Here is a 21830-nt window from a genome sequence, read left to right as displayed (position 1 = left end):
AAGTCTGAGGTCATTTTATGAGCATGAAGCGTCAGCTTCTCTGTGCTAAACAGAATATGGAATGTGGCTCCCTGTAGAGAGCTTTTTACATAAAGACCCATAACATAAAGGCTGAAAGTAAGCTTCATGAACCACCTAGGCAGACACTGCCCTATACACTAACCCATACAGTTCAGTCGCAGAGTGCACTGGGGTGTCAGGTAGTGGAAGAAGCTGAAACTAATAAATATCTGCAATCAACAACTGTAAAAGCTACACTTCCTCCACTAATGGATTCTATTTTGTGGAGAGTTTTGTGGGACCAATCTATCTGAAGGAGGAATCTGAATACAGAAGTGATAATGCATGTGCCAGAGCAATATGTTATTGTCAGCAATAAAGCTTATCTGCCAATCACTAGTTTAGGCACAAAGTTGAAAAAAGAAAGAAAAAGCCAATAAACAAACCAGAGTATTTATTTTAGTATCTTAGGTGAAAGAGCAATAACCATACAGGCACTGTGCTGCCCCAAGCTGCCCCAAGCCAACTATCTGAAAAGGCTTAACAGCCAAATTTGTTCACGTGTTCAATAAAGTTCATTGACAAAGTTCATTAAGGTAACAGGTTCTAAAGGTCACAGTTGTTTTCAGCATTATCTTGCCAAGAAGGGCTCAGATAGAAATGAATTGTTACAGAGAAATCAGCTGATCACCCCCTTAAACACCAAACCATCCTACCCCTCTGCAAAGAAACCATCTTCTACAATGTAATGCTCAGAACATGCATCCTAAAGTCCACTCATTTACATTCAGAAAGCAGAAGACAAAATTTGAGCCCCCTCCCCACCTAAAGACTTTAGGAAGGGGGGACTTTTGAAAGGCTTACAGACTCAAGCAGGAAAGTTTAAAGCCAACTTTAAAAAAAAAAATTATTTTATGTTGTACTAATATAACATTGCAAGAGTACAGCATTTTGCACAGCTAGAAAGACTGGAACATTACCCTAAAGGAATTAAAATGTAAATTTCTTCAAATTCGTACCTCCATAAATAGAAAAGGCTTGATCATAGAAAAACCTCCTTTTCAGGGTGTCTTCCATTTTAACTCTGTCCACAATGTCATCTTTGGGCTGTAAGGCCAGCTCCTGTAATTCAAGCAAACCGAAAACAGTTAATAGCTCCTGTTTCTGGCAGGAGCTGAAATCCTCTCAATTCACCACTATGAGTCAAAAGTCTGTAAAGACCATTTTGAAGTAAAGGTATCCTGCCAACACGCTCCTTTTCTAAAGAGGAATGGTCACACCGAGATTCAAGCGCTCAGTTACGAACGTGATTGTCTGAATGCAGCATTTTAGACACTCGGAGGTGGACTCATCTGCCCTAACTTTCAGACAACTAAGTCTGAGCTAGTTATCCTCAGCCTTCTTTACAATCAGCGGAGAGAAATGGTAATTTCTAAAGCATTTCTTCTGATCCATTTCCCTCTTCGGACTGTAAAAAGACCTTAAAATGACTAGCTTAGACTACAAACATCTAACTCTGAGCATATATGAAGCCTTCAATAAAGTGGTCCTCACATGAAAAAATTTTTACCATGAAAACTATGAACACCATCACCCTTGTGCTCTGCCAAAGGTGTGTATTTAGCTATTTGTACAAAGAATATCTATTTGCAAAATGTATTCTTTAATAAATATGGCCCCCTGCTCTCAGAAAATTTAGAGTGCCTAAATGCCCTGATAAGATTCCATGAAAATGTTTTACAGCAGACTATTTCATTTGAAAACCTACGATTTTTGCAGCCAACTCCATTAGTAAAGTCAACAGATTTGAAAGGTTTTCTTCAACAAAGATGTTTTGATAATTAAAGCAGAGTTAAGCCCAGAAGTTAAATAAATTAATTCAGATCCTCCTAAGCAACTAACGCTATCATTTTGAACAGCCTTTCAGTAATAAAGAGTACTGTATGACCAATAATTTCAAACTTTTTTTAGCATCTATGAAGACAAATAAACGTGGTCTAATATTAACAGCACTGTACCTCTGCTGCTCCCATGAATTAGCATAAGCCAAGGAGTAACTTTGCACAAGAGGCAACAAGTCAAAGACAGGTAGAGAGCACACACACAAGAGCAAGCACCAGAACAGTACTTTTAAAGCAGGGAAAGGGAATCCATTTGGCACTCTCTGCCCAAAAACATAGAATCACATTTCACAATGACCAGCAATTCTTAAGAGAAAGAACAGCTTTTGCCCAGAGACAGACAGAGAATAACAGTGACACGGCCCAATTCAGAACTGGCAGGGAGAAATGGCCAGCAGCACAGGAGTAACTGGAGTAGTTACAGAATCCTGCAGAGCCCCTCTTCTACCACCTAAAGACAATAGTTAGTGAAAACTGGTGCCGAAGTCACAGAAACAGTCTCTTCTATCCAGCATAAAATCATAAAACATATTCTAGAAGGCAGAAAAGTGCCTGTGTTAGCCTTCAAGGGGAAGAAAGATCCTGTATAGCAGCAGAATCATCTACTGACTTAAGATACAGTTTGAAGACATAAGCCAAGGAATTGTAAACATTCAACTGCTCTGCCCTGTTCAAAACTTCAAATTCAGTGCCACTCTGCTACCTTTAAGTAGGAATCACAGAGCTTTAGCAGTTGCTGGTACAGCTTTCAAGCCAACAAGCATTCACACTGCTGCTTTCTGCAAAAGTTCCAAGCGACTATGATGCATCACTGGAAACACTGTCAATAAAGAAAGACTATATTGGAGTGCTGCGCTCAAAAGGGCAGACGCAGGGTTTGCAAGGTCGTTCTTACACTGACAGGGATACAGCCCACACAAATTGTGTAACTGGCAAGTACGCCTCTACGCTGCATCCTACAGGCACTCTTCCAACATAAAGGTGAGGCTAACAGGGATACCCAGACTCCTAACCTGCCTTGCTACATCTCTCTGCGTTGAGCTTCCGACAGCTGGGAAACAGAATTGGGAAAACATTTAGAAACTATTTACGCCAGGACAACCTAGCTATCAGTACAGGTTTCATGCGATGGTTTCAAAGCACAGTTCTATGCCGTAAGTAAAAAAAAAAAAAAAAAAAGACATCTTTTTACTTGGGTTAAATGTATGCAGACAGGTAGCCACAATGCCAGACCTGAGAGAGTGTGCTAACTGTTCGTCTCACACTACTCTGAATTGAAACCAGTTGACCCTATTTGTCCTACAAGTATACTCGCATTCTCACAGTAAGTTAGTTGCAAGCAGCAGTGTATCTATTTTAAGAGTACCACCAAAGCACAACTACAATCATTTTTCTATGAAATACAAATTAGAAAGAACCTCACAGCTTCCTCAATCATTATGCACATCTGACTGTTTTTATGCTTGGAAGTTTCTTTTTGTTGTTTCAGTCTGAGGGTGGAGAGAAGCTTACAGGATAAGGAAGTTTATTTTTACTTGTTTATTGATCTAGAGACAAAACAAACTTGAAGTTCCACAATTTTGTTTGCAGAAAGACATTTCAAAACACAACAGCATTTAAAAAAAGGGGCACAATTTCAATACACCCCTCTCTAAAGCCGAGGAAAAGCATAGGCTATTTGAAATGGCTCCAAAAACTTTGTTTAAACTGTAGCAAAGGAAATGGTTGTTAAAGAACGATGTTCTATGCCAGTCTGGGAATTTAACTACTGAACAAAGAATCTGAAGATGAAAGTCACTACAGTGAACAGCGTGTACTCTCACTGTGCACAAAAAAGTAAACAAGGATTAGCAACACATACAGTGAATTTCAGCTTTGACTATGAACAACCTGAACTCATATTTATGTCTTCACACACTGTGATTTAATGCTAACATGTATTAGCGTAACAAATAAAGAAGGAAATTGCCACTAGTTGGAAACTTGCAAACTGTTTCAGAAGTGATTCAAACGGTCTACCCTGCTATGATTGTTCAGCCCAAATCACTACTGTAAAAAAAGTATTAAGTAGAGATTTCGACGCTTTTCAGACAAAACCATGGAACTCAAATTTAATTTCCAAACTCACCTTTGCTTCTAGGACCCTCTTCCGAGCTTTGAGCTCTGCTACAGCTTTGTCTACATCCACCTGGGGAGCTTTCTCTTCCTTCAGCTTCCTTACCAGCTCTCCCTAGAAGGAGGAGACAAAACACAAGATACAGATTCTTTCTTTGAATGCCATAGAGAAGAACTCTCCTTCTTTCAGCTCCCCTGGCAATCCAAAGGGAGGGTTTTGTCCTGCCTCCACACAGGTCTCAAGAGGCTGCTGCAATTGGTAGAAGTGAGAAACACTTAGGCATTTGAGAGTTAGCAGAACTAGACAGCATTAGAGAAATTCCACCCACACACACTATTGTTAAGTCCCAGACCTGTTATTAAATCTCAGCGTGCAAATATACTCCTGCATGTACCACTTCACAGAGGATTTCCACAAATGCTAGTTTTCTATCTTTGAGGATGAACTATACGGATTCTCAAACGGTTAATACAGACTTTGTGCTCTCTTTCTCGGTAATAAGGCTTCTCTTCCTTCTATCCCTCCCCTTTCTTCAAAATTTATGACCATTTTAGACTTCTTTCCCTCTGTCATATCTCTTCAAAACTGACCAGTAAGCACACAAATTTTAGTTATTGTTTTTAAAACCTGTCCAGTAACTGTGGATAAAATGGACTAAAAAACCAAACCACCAAACAACATGAAAAAAAACCCCAATGCCTAAATATTTCAGAGCACCAAAACCCTGCAGTGGGCTGACACCAAGGTCATGACCCAAGTCAAACCACCATCACCTTGTTACAGTTCCAGAAAGGTCTCTCTGCCCTGTGGGGACGATTCTCGATTCTTGCCTTTCATCCCAGGGAAGTGCTCAACCCCTAAATACCCAACAGCACACTTTTCTGAACACTATCCTCAGCAGTCGTGCCCAGCTTGCTCTTGGAGATACATTAATTAAAAGTCCACTCTTCTTCAGCCAAAACCATAGTCTGTCCTGAATTACTGAGAAGGACAAAGGAGCTGACCCAGGAAGAAAAAGCACAGAGATGTCAATGCCTTCTCAAGTGGGATGTTCTAAGAATGGGATGCTCCAAGTTCAGCATTTTTCTTGCATCTTGCACTTTTCCATTAAACAAAAAGAAAAAAGAAACCCAATTCAAAGAGACTACAACATTTCCACAATACCAGCTTTTTCATAAATGCTAAGCTTTTCTGACATGCATATTACAGGCAACTGAGAAACCAAAGAGAAGAGAATACACAGATTGTCATTCAGTAATCAGGTTAGAAAAGCTAAAAGCACTTCAGAGACTGAGGGGCTCAAAGGCTAATTTTATTAATAAAAGGAGGAAGATTCAACAGACTGCATTCAAACAAGCACACAGAAAAAAAAGAAAGAAAAGTAAGAATCCTGTCAGGCTTCCTAACCCCATTGGCTACAAGAACAGAACAAATCAACTGTTTCCTTCCTGTTAACTAGTTACACCAAAATGTGAAAGTTTCACTCTAGGGCTGAGGACTTCAACTGCCATTCCTGCATAACGTGGCAGAGGGAGGGATCTGATCTTTTTTTTTTTTTTCTTTTAAAGTAGTAAGTCCAAATTGCCTTTGTTGAGCTAGGGGGTCGGCAGTGGAAAAACATCAAGGCAGCAGCAAAGTAGCTACTGCTGACTCAACAGAGCTATCCCCCTGCTCGTTGCTGAGCATCTAAAAGCAGCATACAGCAACTCTTTGTCCTGATCTATAAGTAAGAGGACTCAGACATACGCGAGGAGAAAGAAAAAAAAAAAAAAACCACAACTGAAGCAAATAATTATGTTTGCTGACAGGTCTCAATCTAATTAAAGCTACAATCTTGAGCCCAACCCAGAAGAGGAGTGCACAGCAGCACTCGATGTGGCAAATTTTGCTGCAGCTTTGTCCCATAGACCAGTAAAGCAGAGAGGGATCCACCCCTGGATCACGGCAGCTTATTGCATCAGGCAGTACTGCAGGAAGATATGCTGCTCACTTTCCTCTCCATAGGTTAAGAGTCCCTTGGGTTTAATTAAACCGATTCTCCACAAGCTGACAGACAGGGTCCCCTCCATCAAAAGGTATCAACTACCCCAAACTTTGTTACTCCCTGCCTTTCCTCTTGTGCAAACATCTCCATAAATTACTACTGTCAGCTGTACGACACAATATCCGTGGTCCCAGCTATACAAATCTACCCACAAACCTTCCTTGGCACCCCACACTCCTGTCCCAGTCCCATGGGCAGCCAGAAAGAAAGGGGGCATTGATACTTTAAAGGTAAATGATAGCACCCAAGATACAGGATTTTAAAAAATAAATTGGCTAGTTCCAGAAATCGTTTTATTTACAAGGAGCCCTCTTGCCAAGGCATTATGCTGTACAATGATTCATAATAAAAACTCATTGAAGTGCTGGTGCTGGTATAATTAGAGGGCCATAAATCCACTCATTTAATGGGAAAACACATGCATGAATCTACGAATACATGGGACACACACGTAGCTATGTGTGCAGCTAAGCAGAAGACTATGGATTCAGCCACTTAAAGGAGGCATGTGGGGAACCCACACACATATAGGTCTTGCTGCTAAAGCAAGGAGGAAGGGGAATTTCCATGTGCTGCAAGCAGGCTCCGCTGCCATTAACATACACAGCAAGGGTGCCAAGATCAGGATTTACTTAGGAAATAAAGACCCAACCAAATCCTTCACAGGTAAGAAGGAAGCGAAAGATAATAGCTTCATCTGTGAGGGAGATGGAAAGAGAATATGATGCAGTACCAGCTAATAGCAGACAGCTACATATCTAGACAAATAAGAATGATGAAATGGAAAATGTGCAAGGAAATTAATAACCTTTACTGCATCAGGCAAATATGAAACTCTAGAGAATATCGTTGACCTCCAACACACTCAGCTCTAAAGGGAAGTCATCATGTGACCCTATGGAATAAGGAAATCTATGCAGGCTGTTTTATAAAGAAAACGTGCAGCTGCGGGGCCCTAAAAGCATGACAAAGTCAGCCCTAGCTTGGACACAGAAGAGCCATCAAGCCCAGGAGAGGAAAGCCAGGTAGACTGACGCACCGATCCAGTTCTGCAAGACAGCTCTAACACACACCATCACTACGGGGAGGGGAAAGGGCAGTCTACTGGAAACCTACACAGGCAGCCACCCACGCACTCCCCGCCAGCCCACTTCTCTGGGGTAGACAGAGCACGACCCACCCGAGGGGAGACACCTGCAGACCCTGCACCCAAGGGAACCGACCCTGGCCAGGAGCCGCGGGCAAACCCACCGGCACCCCCCTACTGCGGGCTCACCGCTGGAGCCCGCAGGGTACCGCAGTGCCCCACAGCGCGGGGCCAGAGGGTCGCAAAAGCCGGGCCCTGTGGGGCTGAGGGGAAACACTGCATTCACCCCGCAGGGAGGGGGACAAGCCCCCCCGGGGCACACCCCACGCAAGCCGGCAGGGCTCAGGGGAAGGGGGGCACGGGGGGACGGCGACACCTCCCCACAGACCCGAGCCGAGGCACCGGCCGGCCGCCGCGGGCACGGAGTTCCGGGCGGCTCTGTCACACAGGCGACCCCCTCAGCGAAACCGCCGTCCCCCAGCCGGGACCCCTCCTCAGGCGGGTCCTGCCCGCCGGGTGATCCGTCCCACCCCCCCTCAGCGGGGGTCCCGGGCCGAGGCGGGTTACCTGGAGCCGCACCGCCTGCCGGAGGGGCGCGAGCAGCGCCTCAGCTTGCGGACCGTCCATGGGGGTCACGGCCGGGGCGGACCGGGAGCGGAGAGGGGCGGCGAGCGGGCAAGCGATGAGGCGCAGGCGGCGCAGCAGGGCGGGCAGGACGCTACGGGGCGGCAGCGGCATGGAGAGGCGCGGCGCGCCGCCCTACCCCCCCCCGCATGATGAAATCCCGCCCGGCGTAAAGCCGGCCCGCGCCCCGCCGCCGCACTTTCCGCACGGGCAGCGGCCGCCGCCGCCGTTCGCCCCGCCCCGCCGCAGATTCGGCACGGCGCGGTACGGCGGCGGGCCGCTAGGGGGCGTGCGAGAACGTGTGCGTCACGCGCACCCCGTCGACACCCCGCGCGCCTGGGGCGGGCTGCGCGTGCGCGGGCTGCGCAATAGCTGCTGTGCTGTGCAATAGCTGCTGTGCCGTCCCACCCGTGCGTGTGCGTGTGCGAATACCTGCTGCCCCCCCCCCGTGTGTGTGTGTGTGTGTGTCTGTGTGTGTGCGGCGCTTGGGGCAGGGGGATAGCTTCTGCTCCCCCCAGCTGCTGTGCGTGGGCAGTACCTGCTGCCGCCCGCGGTGTGCGCGGCCAATATCTGCTGCCCTATCCCGGGGGTGCGTGGGGCAGGGGGATAGCTTCTGCTCTTCCCGCTGTGCGTGGGCAATACCTGCTGCCCCCCTCCGCCCCCCAGTGTGCGTGGGCCAGAGGCGATACCTGCTGTCCCCCCCCCGGGGGATACTTGTCACCCCCAGAAGTGTACACGCCCCCCGGGGAGGAGAACACCCATCGCCCTATTGCAGCCCCAGACACCCCCCTGAACAGCCCCCTCGGGGCTCTGCACCGCTAGCACCCACCCGGGCCACCTCGGCGCTGTGTCCCCTTGTCCCTGAGACACGTCCCCAGCCCGCGACCCCATGGGGGGAAGCGCTGGGGGGGGGGGATGGGGATGGAAATGTGATTTTTTTCCAATCAGCTGCAGCATTTGATCTCCAAAAGCTTTGTAGTTTGGGGACTTGGCCCTGTTCTGCTTTTCACTGATGCGCGGTCTTCCCTCCACTGCCTGGGCACCGCGCCGGGACGGGCAGCACCCTGCTGCCAGACCCCTCCGGCCGGGTTTGGGGCAGGAGGCCAAATCCTGCTTTGCCCTGCAGGCACCAGCGTGGTGGGGCTGTGCGGGGAGGGAGGACAGCCCCATGTCAGAAAGAGGAGCCGTGACGAGCACTGGTGCCACGGGAGAGCTTCCCATCCCTGGGAATTAAAGCCCTCCATGAAGGAGAAGCCGAACAGTGGTTACATAAAACAAAATTTAAGACCAATTAAAAAAAAAATATATGCTTCCCATGCACGCTTCCCCATTGCCCCTTCCTTCTCCCCTTCGCCCCTTCCCGACGCCTGGGACCCGGGAGCATCGGCGCTGATGTGATGTTGATGTAATTGGAGTATTCAGGCTGCTATTTTGTACCTGTCTGTTTATTTGAGAGACAACCTCAACCTCGTAATGAACGCATCTGAATATTTATCTGCTTGTTCTGAATGGTATATTTGTATTTCAAATGCTTAATTGTTATTTTTATTTAGCTGCAAATTGCTGTTTTTATTTCGCTGGCGTACCTACTTGGAAACCGCTCTAGCGTGAGGTTAACGCTGAGCTTTTCTCTATTCCTGATTAGGTTTTTTTTAATTAACCCAATGCTGATAAGAGCATAAAGACGCTGCACCCCCTTCTAGCCTGTCATGGCGATCTAAGATGTGAAGGTAGTGGAATCGGCCCCGGAAGAAAATGTCTCGTGTGGGGGATTGGGGAGAGCTGCTGCAATGCCGGCAGTCGAGGGCAAACTGACTGGGACCATGGAGGAAACCGGGTCAGGACGCAGGGAGATGGGAAACCCCAGTGACCAGGAGCAGCTCAGTTCTCCTGTGCTGAACCTGGAGGACCAGGTAGCAGCACTTCTCCAAAATACTTTTTTTTTTTTCCCCTTCCTAGAATACTTCCTCCCTTCCTCCATGGCTGAGCGGGCTTGGCCCCCAGGGCGGCACCCTGCGGCCCTCCATCAGGAGGATGGAGATGGGTCAGGCTGATGCCTCGAGCCTTTTTCCCTCGATAAAATCTTGCCTTGCACACACTGCTGACCCCAGCAACGTCTTTCCTTGCAAATTAAACATGCCTGGGACTGGTTCCCCACACTGTGGCCGGCTGGTACAGGACAACCTCAACACAAGGGCCAAAAAGGCCTCCTTCCTGCCCATTCTCACCTAGCTGGGGGTGCAGCTCTTCCCCCAAAGGACTTTAAAAAGCACGTGGCTGAGAGCACCTATGGAGCAAGACCTAGCCTTGTGAATAAATCCATTGCACATTTGACTGCCCGTGCTCTGGGCTTGCACAAGGATTGGACTGTACAGTCAGCTTGAACTTCTACAGTCATGTTGGCTTTTTGGATGAAGGATCACAGCAAATAAAAGAAGAAAAAAGGGAAGAAAAAGAAGAGTGGATACATTTCCTGAGCAAGGTTAGAGGAGGGTGAGTAGGGAGCGCACAAGGAAACCCCGACTGCCCCTTTTGCAACGGTACAGCGTGATTTAGGGTCCAAGGCACACTGCTGGATCCTTGCTAGGTTGTGCAGGAAGGGAGGAAAATCAGGCAGTATTTTGTACCAAACCATAGCTGCAAATGAGAGACGGTAGGCAAACTGGACCCCCAGAACTGGGTCACACCTGAGGCTGGCTGGACCCCATCTCCAAGCCGATTTCAGTGGGAAGGGCTAAATATTTCTGGGTATCATAAAGAAGCTTACATCGGAGCTAAAAATAAAGCTTCATATGGAGCTGCGTGGAAGGGCTTTGTGCATCCACCGCTGACGGAGGGTCTGTGGACCAGGGCATACACCCAGCATGTGCTCATGCCATCTCCCCCATCCCTTTGGGTCTCAGGGTGCTGCCAAACTGCTCAGACCGCCTCCAGCACAGAGGATCTTTGTTGATCTGACGCTGCAGAAAGCCCTGTGCCTTGTGCTGGTTTGCAAGGAGGACCCAGCACTGGCTTCATTTTTGACACTCTCACAGGCGAGTGAACCACCGGCGCTTTTGGCACACCATCGCCACTGTGAACGTCTCACGACTGTCCAGAGCCCAGCTTTTCCCCTCCTTTTAAATCTGATTCCAGCTCTGTGCTGCTTTGCATTCAATAAGCACCTTGAGGGGGAGCAGTTTGAGGATGCCCATGTTGGGTCTCTGAAGGACCCCATGGGGCTGTGGGGCAGGATGGGGTCACAGGGAGCACATTACTCCACCCTCTTCTGGGGTGGCCTTCGAAAAGCCACCTCCATTTCCTTCAGTGGGTATGAGGCTATTACGTGGGGATGAAATGGGACATCAGCCCCATGGCACAGGGGATGCCCCAGCACAACAAGAGGGGATTTATTGCATGTGGGAATTTGCAGAAAGAGGCAAAGGGAGAGGGGGTGCAGGCATCACACCCACCCTCCCCTTCAGCTTGCAAACTTTTGGTGCAGAAACAGAGAGGTATCAGCACCCCCCAAAAGGTCGGGGGGGGGGAGCGTTAAGAAGATATGAGGTCATTGAAGGGAGAACAGAAATGCAGCTGTGTCCCCCCCACTGCTCCCCCTCCCTGGGTCCCCATCGGGAGCGGCGAGGCCACAAAATGGGAGGCAGGAGGGAGGCTGCAGGAGATGGGAAGGGATGGAGAAGAGAGGAGAGCCCTGCTCCAGCCACGGGGGATTTCTTTTAAGGGAGGGAAAGGGGGAAAAAAATCCTCTGCAGAGGCCTAAAGAGGGGGAAAGGAGCCGTGCGGAGGGGGAGAGGGGGGGATACACACCCAGGAGTACATGGCTTCTTGGTTCAGCCTGGCTCGGCCGTTTGCAAATAGATTTATGCTCCACCGCACTCACATCTCAGTGCACTTTCCTGGCAGACGCACAAGACCCCGCTGGCAGAAACCCCCTCGAAAGCCCCCGAAACAGCAACCGATCCTCCTGCGTGCAGAAGGATGTGGGGCAAAAGAGTGTCGGGGGGGCTGGGGGGGGGGTGTGTGGGGTGTCTGGGCTTTGCTTTGGGGTGTTTTTCTCTGCCCGGGCTGCGAGGGTGGGCGCCCCGGGTCCGATGCCGCTAGATGGCAGACGGCCCCTCGCCGGCCGCCCGCTCCGCTCCGCTCCCCGCAGCCCTGACGCTCTTCCCGGCCCCGGCACGGGGCCTCCCAGCTTTCCAGCATCCCCGCTGGCTTTTTGGGAGGTGCAGCGTGGGCCAGAGTTTCCGTGCCGGGATGCTTTGCAAAAACCGAGGGGCACCCGAGCCCGAGCAAAAGGATCTTTCGCAACGCGGGGCGACGGCACGGACGGGCTTCCGAGGCTCCGACGCCTCCGGGGCTGCCTTTCCCCGAGACAAAATCCTCCCTTTTCCTTCCCTCCCGCCCCCGCTTTTGGTTTCTTTCTGTTTTTCTTTTCTGGGTTTGGGTTGTTTGGGTTTATTTTCCCCTCCTCCAAAAGGCTGCCTGCTTTTCCCTAGCTCATTTCAAGCATCAAGGTAGGAAAATCAGACAGATGCATCCCTCCAAGCACAAGCGGAGCTGCTGCAACGTGCATACAAGGTTCAAGATGATTTCCCAGCACTTGGGGATTTTTAGCCTTGCAGTAAACTACGCAGGGCCTGAGGCATGCACATAAATGGCTTAACCTGGGTTTCTTCTATAGGGCTGCATTTTTTTAACCTCCAAAACAGGGTGGCTCCATCCAGCCTGCTTCTAGGGCACAATCCCCAGCTCCTGGTTTCCCCCAAGCTGTGTTTGAGGGCTGTCTGGGGAAAGAAACAGCTGGCCCCATCCAAACCCATGGCACAGAGCATGCAAATAACCATGGCATAAATCTGTGCCGGGGCCCTGCTTTTATCTCTGGGTGTAAAGTTAGCTGTGGCAACCGTCTCTGCTCCGTTCAGTGCATCCCTCTTCCTATGAACCGTTCAAAGGGTGACGGTGCTCTGTCCCTGGGCTCCGGGATGCTGACTGCAGGGAAGGATGCTCTGAGGATGCATCTGCACTGTGGGGCTTCCACGTGCTTTACTTTTGTCATCCCCATTCTGGATATAAAGAAATAGGCTATCCGGTGGGGGGGGCAGACACGCTGGATGTTACTGAAACTCACCCTCTCTGGGACAGGGCTTTTTTTAGACTGAAATAGGAAGCACAAACCTCACCCTGAGCTTCCTTTAGGGTTTGGTTCTTCCTAGAGGTTTCTCCTTGCCAGAAGTTTCTTTTCTGCACCCCTGGCCCTGATCCAGCCAAATGCTTAAGCACACTCCTAGCTTTACACTACCTTGCCCCCTGCACTCCCACAAGTGCCTTCTTGGACGAGTCCCTTTTTCCCTTCTCACCTTGGGAACGCTTGTTCCTCTCTATGCTCCTGCTGTGAGATGATGGGTTTCCTCCTCTCACTGTCAGCAGCAGGAGGCAGGAGTATCAGCGTGTTTTGCTGTGCACCGGCCACAAAATTAGCCCTGTACCTATGCAGGGAGAGAGTTATCAAATCTATGGCGTATGCTGACAGGGCACCTGAATGCTGGACGTGAAGATCTGGGGTCCCCAAGCATGAGCACCTGCAGCCCTGAGAGCTAACATCTGCGGCTCAGCCCATCCTCATCCTTTCTGCTCTTCTCACCAGGGGATGGTGAGGTAATGCTTAAATGGCCAATAGTGCCTATGAATATTTGATACTGGTTGAGATGGCCAAGCAAAATGCCAGTTGCTATCACCTTCAGGCACTCCAAGACTTGTCCCCATGTCAATGATGTGCCACAACATCCATCCTCCAGGGACTGGGACCACCAGTTCATTTTGGCACAAGCCACCAAAAAAGTCTGATCCATTTGGTCACACCTGCCCGACAGCTTGGCGGTCTCCCAGGTTTGGATCTGCAAGAGCTCTGGTAGAAATTCAGGTTCCTTTTCTGCCCCTTTCACTGCTGTGAATTTAAATTCTGCAAACTCTAATGCAAGGAGTTGAAATGCATATTAAGGGCCTTTTATGGATGCCTTGCAGAGCATATTAAAAATAATTTAAAACTTGCATTCCAGTATTAATGACTCTTGTCTCCGGCACTTTGCAGTGATTCAGTCTTGACTTTTAATTGAAACGCTTTAGTTAAGACAAATTCCTTCAGCCAGAGAAGATGAAGTGCCCCTTCAGATGTGTGCTGCTGAGGTGCTCTCAACCTCAGGGTTCCCAAATTGCAAAGCGGCTGTGGCACTCCTGGAGAGGAGCCTCTGTCCTTCAAGTGGGTGCATGTGGGTTGTCCTCCAGGGAGCCATTTCTTTGGACTTCCCCTCCAAGTGCTGCTGATTTGAGTGCAGGGTGTTGCAGAACAAGCGTTTTGCTGCTCCGGCACTCAAGGCAATCACAGGAGAAAGATTAATGACCTCCCTCAGCGGGGCAGTAACTGCACCCACGTGCAGCACTCAGAAAACAGTGGCACCTCAACGCTGGTGATGCTCTTAAATCCCACTTCTGACAGCACCGATACATATACATGAGCTGAACAACTCTGAGCCAATTATTGCTGTCACCATGTTGAATATGTTTTCATACTTTCTTCTGCCTCTACATCTGATCCCAGGTGGCTTGTTCCTAGCCTTGAAGCTGAGGTCTGAAAGGGCACCTTGGCTTGAAAACATCCCCCAGAGAGGATGTGGCATTTCGTAGAAGGAGCAGCAAGAGATGGCATCTTGGGGCTGCCAGGATGAATATGGCCCAGCTTGGTAAAGACAGCAGCTTATTTAATGTTTGCTGGCTACATAGTGGCTGACATAGGAGACGGGGGTCTGTGTTGTGGTTTGGTGTAGAAGAACAAGATCTTGCATTTTACGGAGACTTATTTCAGTGTTATCCTCCTGCTCCATGAGTGGAGCCTTCAGCATGGCATGGGACGGGGTTTGTCTTTGTATTCCCTTTGCCCCCAAGTAGAGGCAAGCCCATAGTAAGTGCAAGGACCCAGATGGGTGGTGTGATGTCAGATCCAGTGGTCAGCCCACCAGGGTCAATGACTATGTAGAAAGCTTGAGCCCCGGCAGTCCTCGTTCTCACTGTGAACAGAGAGACAACTGCATCTGCAAATCTGCCTCCTCTCCTGAGCTCTTACAGCAAATCAATATTTTCCATCCAGTCTCTGGTAGGACAGGCCATTGAACGTCAATCAGTGCCTTCACCCCTGTGCCTGGGGGGAACTCCAAGACCACAGGGATTTCTAGGCTGTCACCCACCACGTGGCATCAGAGCAGGACAGGAGAGTCCCCCATGCATCGGAGGGGACCTCTGACCGTGACAGCTAGAGATTAGTGACTGGCCATGACCTATTATAGTTCTGGTTTAAAAATCACCCACTGATTGCATGCTAAATGACCGTTTGATGTTTTACGACTACATGTAAAAGGTGAACCAGCTGGGATCTGAAGTGCTTCTCTCCACCACGAGTGGCTTTCCTGTAGGTCTCATCAAAGCCACCAGTCACCAAACACTTCCCCAGGGAAGTTCCATCCAGGCCATCACACGTGCAGTGCAGCAGTGCTTCGTATGTACATCCTGAGAGGAGTCACAACCTCCAGTGCAAATCAGGGGTGAATAACCATTTCCCCAGAGAAGGATATACAGACAAAATATTTTGCCAGATGCTGCAGGGTTTTTTTTCCTTAAATATTCATTTTGCTCCTTCTCTGTTTTTAGCTTCTTAGTGACTTCCTTGTCTCACTTGTCACAAAGAAAGCCCCTCATCTTGTCAACCCAAAAATCAATTTCTTGACAACAGCTGGGATGAGTGCCCACCTTCACTGTCCTGCTCCTCAAAGGGAGTCTCCTGAGGCGATACAAACCCATTGCTCCCTAAATGGACCTAAACTGATCTGGCAGAGAAGCTCCTTGTGGGGCACCAGGGAACGCCTAAATTTGAAGATAAGCTCCAAATCTATTTAGGCTGAACCTGCTAGAAATAAGCACTGGTTTAATTTCATATCCAAAGAGGGTCCATGCTTCCTTTCCTCCCAGGTGGTAAAAATACTGCTTCATATCTGATTGTGCCATTGTGGCATTCTACAGGGCAACTGAGTCAGGCTGTGTTTCCAAGGTCGGTTGTTGTTTTACCTTGTGAGTCACACAATAATGGGCTTGACTCTCTGGTCAAAGACTTTGGTGGAAACCATGGGGTTCATCAGACAGCAAAGCAAGTGTCTGCCCATGTGATGTCAAGGAATTAAAAATCATGAGCTAAATCTCCAAACCCCAAGCTGAGGCATCCTCCAGACCCAATGTCCCCATATTTTCCTAACCAGCAGTAAGAACTATAAACTCCAAGAGTAGGCGAGAGTGCGTTCACATATGTCTTGACTATCTTGAGGAGCATGTGCAGTGCTGTGGTTTGGGTGTACAAAGAGCGTCTTGCCAAAGACTGCCCAGACATTCCAAATTGTGGTGCTCTTCAGATCTGAATGTAGCCCTCATGAAAGAGTCTATCAAATAACTAACCACATCCTACCCTCTTCTCACCCCCACGCTCCAGTGCTTGCAGATGACAATGGCATTACTGCAGGGCAGCCAGTTATGATTAAAAATGGTGGTTATTTATAATAAATGGAGCACTCAGATGGAAAAGTTCGAGTTACTCCTCTAATCGGGCCCTAGGGTGGCTGTGTGCTTAGGGACACCCGCCCCTTTGCTGTTGTACCACAGCACTGTACGTCATCTTCCAAAGTGATTTCAAAATGCAGTGACGTCAGTTTGCTTTTGCTTGGAGTCAAAGAGTTTTGTTGTTCAAGGAGAAAGTAAGACTTTGGCCTTTTTTCTTTTTGAAGACAACAATTGGACTTGCCTTTCTGTGCAGAAAATAAGGATGCTGGTGGTAACCTTTGCAGAGACAGTACATGGGCCAGGATGCTGCTTTCCTTCTCCCTCAGGTGCTCAGCAGCAGAAAGTGGTAGGTGGGATGGAAATGACCTGCAGGTGAAGGACCAATTGTAGGATGTCATGTGTAAAGCTGAAGAACAGTCATGCAACAACATGTGATGTTTTCATCCTAGTGATTCTGAGATTTTTTTTCCAAGTCTGGTGAAAGTTTCTAGAGTGGAGATACAGCCGCATTGCTATACTGCTAGGCTTATTCAAAACTGAGACCTACATGCAGGTCCATGTTTGCTGGAGGATCTCACCCTCCTAATGACCCATGTCAATGTACTCAACCCAGACACTCCTCACCACTTAGGGCGATTCAGAAGCCAGAAGTGAAGTGTTGTAGCTTGAACTCATCTTTAATTATCTGGAGATTGTTCACACTAAAATCAAACAATCAGAGTGAAATGTCCTACCAGCATAGCTCATAATTCATGACTGTGTTGATTTCTCTCCTAGGCTACAGTGACATCAGTAAATAACAAAATATTGGATCCTGTCAAAGAAATCAAGGAGGAGATATCAGAGATATTGGGCAAATGCTTTCCAAGGGACACGATAACTATAGCAGCCTGCCATCACCCTGCAAGAAAAATAGAGTGAAAACACATGAGATTTAATTCATCAAAAATGTGACTTTAATGCAGATTTGTGTCTATATATTGTAGCATCTGGAGTTTCCAATGTGTGTGACCACATCCTCCTTGAATTCAGTAAGCCCTTAAAAGTGAACCACAAAGGAAACAGACAACTGATTTATTTAGGGAGAAAGAAAAGCTTTTGTTTTCTGTTATTTTGCAGAATGCCATTCTGACACAACCCTGCTTCTTCTGGGACCTGTGCTACATAACCAAACCCTTGTTGTCCCAAAGGACGTATCCCAGTCTCCTATCTTTAAGACATATTTCACTCCCCTGTCTTTAAGGTAACAATATTTTCCTGCCCCACCAGAATAGAGAGGAAACATTACTAAATATTTGTGTTATTGTACTGCTAGATGATCCTAATAGTGTGGCAGAATAAGGAAACCAGATCTCACCTGCTTTTTTTCTCTTCAAACTAGTGACAGACCACGTCAGGGCATCTTCTTTGATTTTCCATCTCCCAGCCTCCAACGGCACCTGTCAGCAGCCCATCTGTTGGAGAGAAAACCCATTTGGCTCTCCTCTGTAGTTATTGTAGGAAAGGGACCACAAATGCTTACATCGTTCAGGAGTCTGAGTCCCATGGGAAACCGTCAGGTTTTGATTCTTAACTCACAGCATAGACAGGCAGGTCACTGAGACCAAACTTGAGCATTACCTGGTGGTACAAAGCTGGTGGGATATAATGTGTTCCCTCATCCCACGACCATACTTTTTTGCCAAATCCAGAGCAGGAGATGCAGTGTTCGTGGTGACTGGCAGTCTGTCCATCCTGCCTGCCATCACAGCCAGCACTGCCACGTTCCCCAGCACACCAGAACATGTGGGTGCTCTCACATGGTGAAGAGGTTTGTGGAGGGCATTGCTTTGAGGATAGGCTGATGTTTCTGAGTCGCTACCTTAGCCAAAGCCTCAGAAAAAGCAGTGAGACAGGATGCCATTGCATTGTCAGAGCATAGCATAGCACCATTGTCACAGCTCCACTTCCCAGATGTCATCTTCAGCACTGTCATACAGGAACAATGACCCCAGAAGTGGCCTTTTCCCAGGAGACAGAGTGGTGGAGATAAGCAGGGAGTCTTTGTGCTGGGGATGGCTATCATGAACAGCAGATGGTGCAAGAGGAAGGAGAGCCGGCAGGATCAGCCAGCATTTTTCCTAGATGATGATGAATCAAAGCCAGCAAGCTGCTGGCTCCTGCCTTGCATGATGTCCAGTCCAGGAGACCAGAGAGGACTGGTGGCAGAGGGCTGGGCCACGAATGTGGGAAGATCTCTGGAGGAGGGAGAGCCTTGAAAGCAGGAAAGTGAAGCCTGGGGAGACGTGCTGAACTCACTCTAGACTGGGTGGGGCAGAAGACCAAAACATGAATCAGCTACTGAACACTGTAACGAGGCTTGTCTTGGTCATTTGGAGTTGGCTGCCACTGACCCACCTCATTGCCAGTCAGTTCAACCCAAGCTGGACAGGATATGCCTGGCAAAGAGCCTGCTGAGCTGATTAAATCACCACGCTGTTGCTGCCTGAAGGCCTTCCTATACCCCTTTCTGGAAGGGCTTGTGCAGCAGTACACTAGCACCCTTGAGCATCTCCCAGATGTCTTCTCATTCCTCCTGGGTAGTTGTAGGACAGCAATGGAGTGTGCACTTGGTTAGTGTAAAGGAAGACAGACCATTATATTGATTGTTGCTTCTGTACTGTGATCTTTTCTGTTTTGCCCTGCAGGATGTAAGAGCAAGAAGGACTGGAGGAATGAACCACAGCTGAGGAGAACCAAAACCACCAACAGCTTCTCTGGCTCTCTCACTGCTTCGTGGGAACCAGGAAGGACGAATCATGAGGCATGACAATCTGCTTGCTCGCAAGACTGTGGATGCCTCATGCCCCTGAATAAAGTGATGTTCCAGGGAATCCCTGACCATGCTCTGGAGCGATACATCTAGCCTAACATAGTGAACAAGAGACCTCTCTGTGGCGGGGTCAGGGCACCCCACTGGTCCCAGCATATCCTCCAGTGTCCTTGGCCTTCAAACAGATCAGCCATGACTATGTATCAAGGTCTACCCTGGAGGACGTGGGTAGAGGTGGAGCAGCAGTCCTGTGTTCCTAGCCAGCACCAGTGACCGGTGGGGAGGTGGCCAGGAGGGACAGCTAGCTGAATTCACCTGAGCCAGGTAGCTCTGCCTGGCTCCTAATGGGAACTTGGTGAACATCAAGGAACAAGATCTCCCTGCAAGTCCTGTCCTATTGCTCCACAGGCCCTGGCCTAGGCCACTCGCTCAGACATACCAGCTCTGCCTCATTGTTCTTTGTGTAGGTGGGTTGAGTTGCTCAAGAATCCAAGTGTGTGGGATGCTCTTCCAGTGAGTTTTGTACGAAGGAGCACAGGCAAGGGCAGTCCCATCTTGAATGTGAGCAGAGCACTTTATTGTGGCTGGTGGTTATAAAAAGTGGGGAAAAAAATGGCAGTAGGTCAGGAAAGGTTGGGTGAGTATCCAGCAGAAAAGGGCAAACCCAAGCCAGCTTGCAGGGAACAACAGAGGTAACTAGAGATTTGGAGTACAGAGAGCAGCAGGATAGGTGGAGGGCTTGGGGAAGATGAGTCTGGGCTAGCTCCAGGGTGTCCCAGCAAAGAGGTTAGCAGAGCAGCAGAGAGATTTTATGGTAGAAAATCTTTCAAACAATACGAATTCTTTAGAAGCAACAGAAGAGTCACTTTATACTGGGTTAAAGACCTGGTTCATGTGGCCCTAGTGTTTAGATCTGTCCCTAAAACTCAAATTACTGTGCTGTCTGATGGTGATGGCTTTAGGTGCTTTGAAAATCTCACATATATTCTACAGCATAATTGGTCTAAAATACGTTTTTCTCATTGTTCTGGTGCCAGCGTCAGAATCAGACCTCCTGGATTCTGTAACCTGCTTGTTTACACCGCTTCAACTGAGATCAGAGTCAGGCCCTTGAATGTGGTGGTGCCTTTCACCGCATTCGTCCTTTAGTCTTTTTTTCTGACTTTTCCGCCCCATTCCTGACAGGGGAAGCACTGTTCTTTCCGCGCTCCTTGTATCTGTTTGAAGCAGTCATAGAAAAAGTGACAATTAGGAAATAAAGAACCTACAGTATCTGCTTTGGCAGGGACAGCACATCCAATTGCCGAGCAGTGCCAAGTCAAGCCAACAACTGCCTGCCTGGGTCGGACGGAGATATTACTGCCTTGGATCTGCCCGGGATAGCATGGTGCACTGCCACACTGCAGAACGAGCAATAATCCAATGTTAAAGTCAAGCAATACTCATTTATAGTAGTCCTGTAAAGAGCAGCAGGTTGAACTCGATGATCCTTATGGGTTCCTTCCCACTTGAGATATTCTCTGATTTCAGGATGCTCAATAGCAATTCGGAAAATAATGCTGATTAGGAGCAAATGGCAAGGCCAGATAACTTATTATTTGGGAGATCAAGTAACCATCTGAGGCAGGGTAACAGATACAAACTTCGGCCTTCCCAGATTATTTTTCTCTGCCAAAATGATTAAAGGTTGCTAAGCAGTGTCAGTGTATCTCCCCCAAATTGAAGGAGTGTAACAAAAGCAAATGAGTTCACTGCAGTTGAACTGAACTTATTTCAAGCCTAAGATATATAATCATTGCTAATGATGATTTCTGTTCCTTAAAGCATGCTAGGCACCTGAAAGATTTAATGAAAGCCAAGATCCTGTCTTCGCGTCATTTATAGTGCAGGTGTTCTGGATCAGTCAAGGTGGACCTGCAATGCCCTCTCCAGGTCTTGTCTGGTGGTTGTAAGGCCCTGGTTCAGTGTCCAGGGCTGTTGCTAAATGCTGCCTCAAGCCCTCTTTTCCTTCCCTTCCAAATCCAGGGGAAATAACCCAATCTCAGATCATTCTGTGACTTCTACTTCCTCCACCCCAAATGATAGAACAGAAAATCATGTCAACGCACAACTTTATGAAAGGGAAGGCAGACAGAGAGGGGAGAAAAAGAAGATAACATCCTAAACCATGAAGCAAGCCTCATCTTCCCAAGGATCCCACGCGATAGCCTCTCCCTCCTTATTTTTACAAGGTAGCTACCAGCCCCTTTCTGTCAACACAGCACCTTCACATTTTGGTGGGACCTCCATCCTCTTGCCCAGGGGAGGTGCTGGGTCTGAAGGTCCCCCTGGAGCTTCTGCTCTCTTCTAGTCCCTCCTGTCCCTGCAGGTCACCTCTGTCGTCTCCACGGGACACTCTCAGGTGCCTCCATAGGACCACAAGCCTAGGGGGAACCCAAAAAACAGGATTTGCCAACAAAGGAGGAATTTCCCAAAGAGGCTCTTGGGCTATGTTAGAGTCACAGTAGGAGTCTGGGACTGCATATGGAGGTGACATTGTAAACCAAGGTTGTAGCAGATGACAGAGGGTCTAGGATAATAGACGAGGACCTGAAATTGTCCCGTCACCACTCACAGGGACACAAAAAGGAGCCTGAGGTGCACAGCAAAAAACT

At 48.4% G+C, this 21830-nt stretch overlaps 1 protein-coding gene across 1 annotated transcript in view; it reads right to left on the bottom strand.

Annotated features, from left to right (window-relative positions):
* Positions 1 to 7946, bottom strand: part of GARS1 (glycyl-tRNA synthetase 1) — a 31188-nt gene extending 23242 nt beyond the window's left edge. Inside the window, exons 1-3 of the mRNA XM_054815215.1 lie at positions 7716 to 7946; positions 4030 to 4131; positions 1020 to 1122 (exon numbers count right to left, since the gene is read on the bottom strand). Coding sequence (XP_054671190.1) covers positions 1020 to 1122; positions 4030 to 4131; positions 7716 to 7886 — 376 coding nt within the window. The 5' untranslated portion in view covers positions 7887 to 7946. The remainder of the gene's footprint in view (positions 1 to 1019; positions 1123 to 4029; positions 4132 to 7715) is intronic.
* Between the last annotated feature and the right edge of the window lie 13884 nt (positions 7947 to 21830).

This window comes from Grus americana, chromosome 2, assembly GCF_028858705.1.
Source record: "Grus americana isolate bGruAme1 chromosome 2, bGruAme1.mat, whole genome shotgun sequence".
Lineage (NCBI taxonomy): Eukaryota > Metazoa > Chordata > Aves > Gruiformes > Gruidae > Grus > Grus americana.
This window is presented reverse-complemented; position numbering and strand designations above follow the sequence as displayed.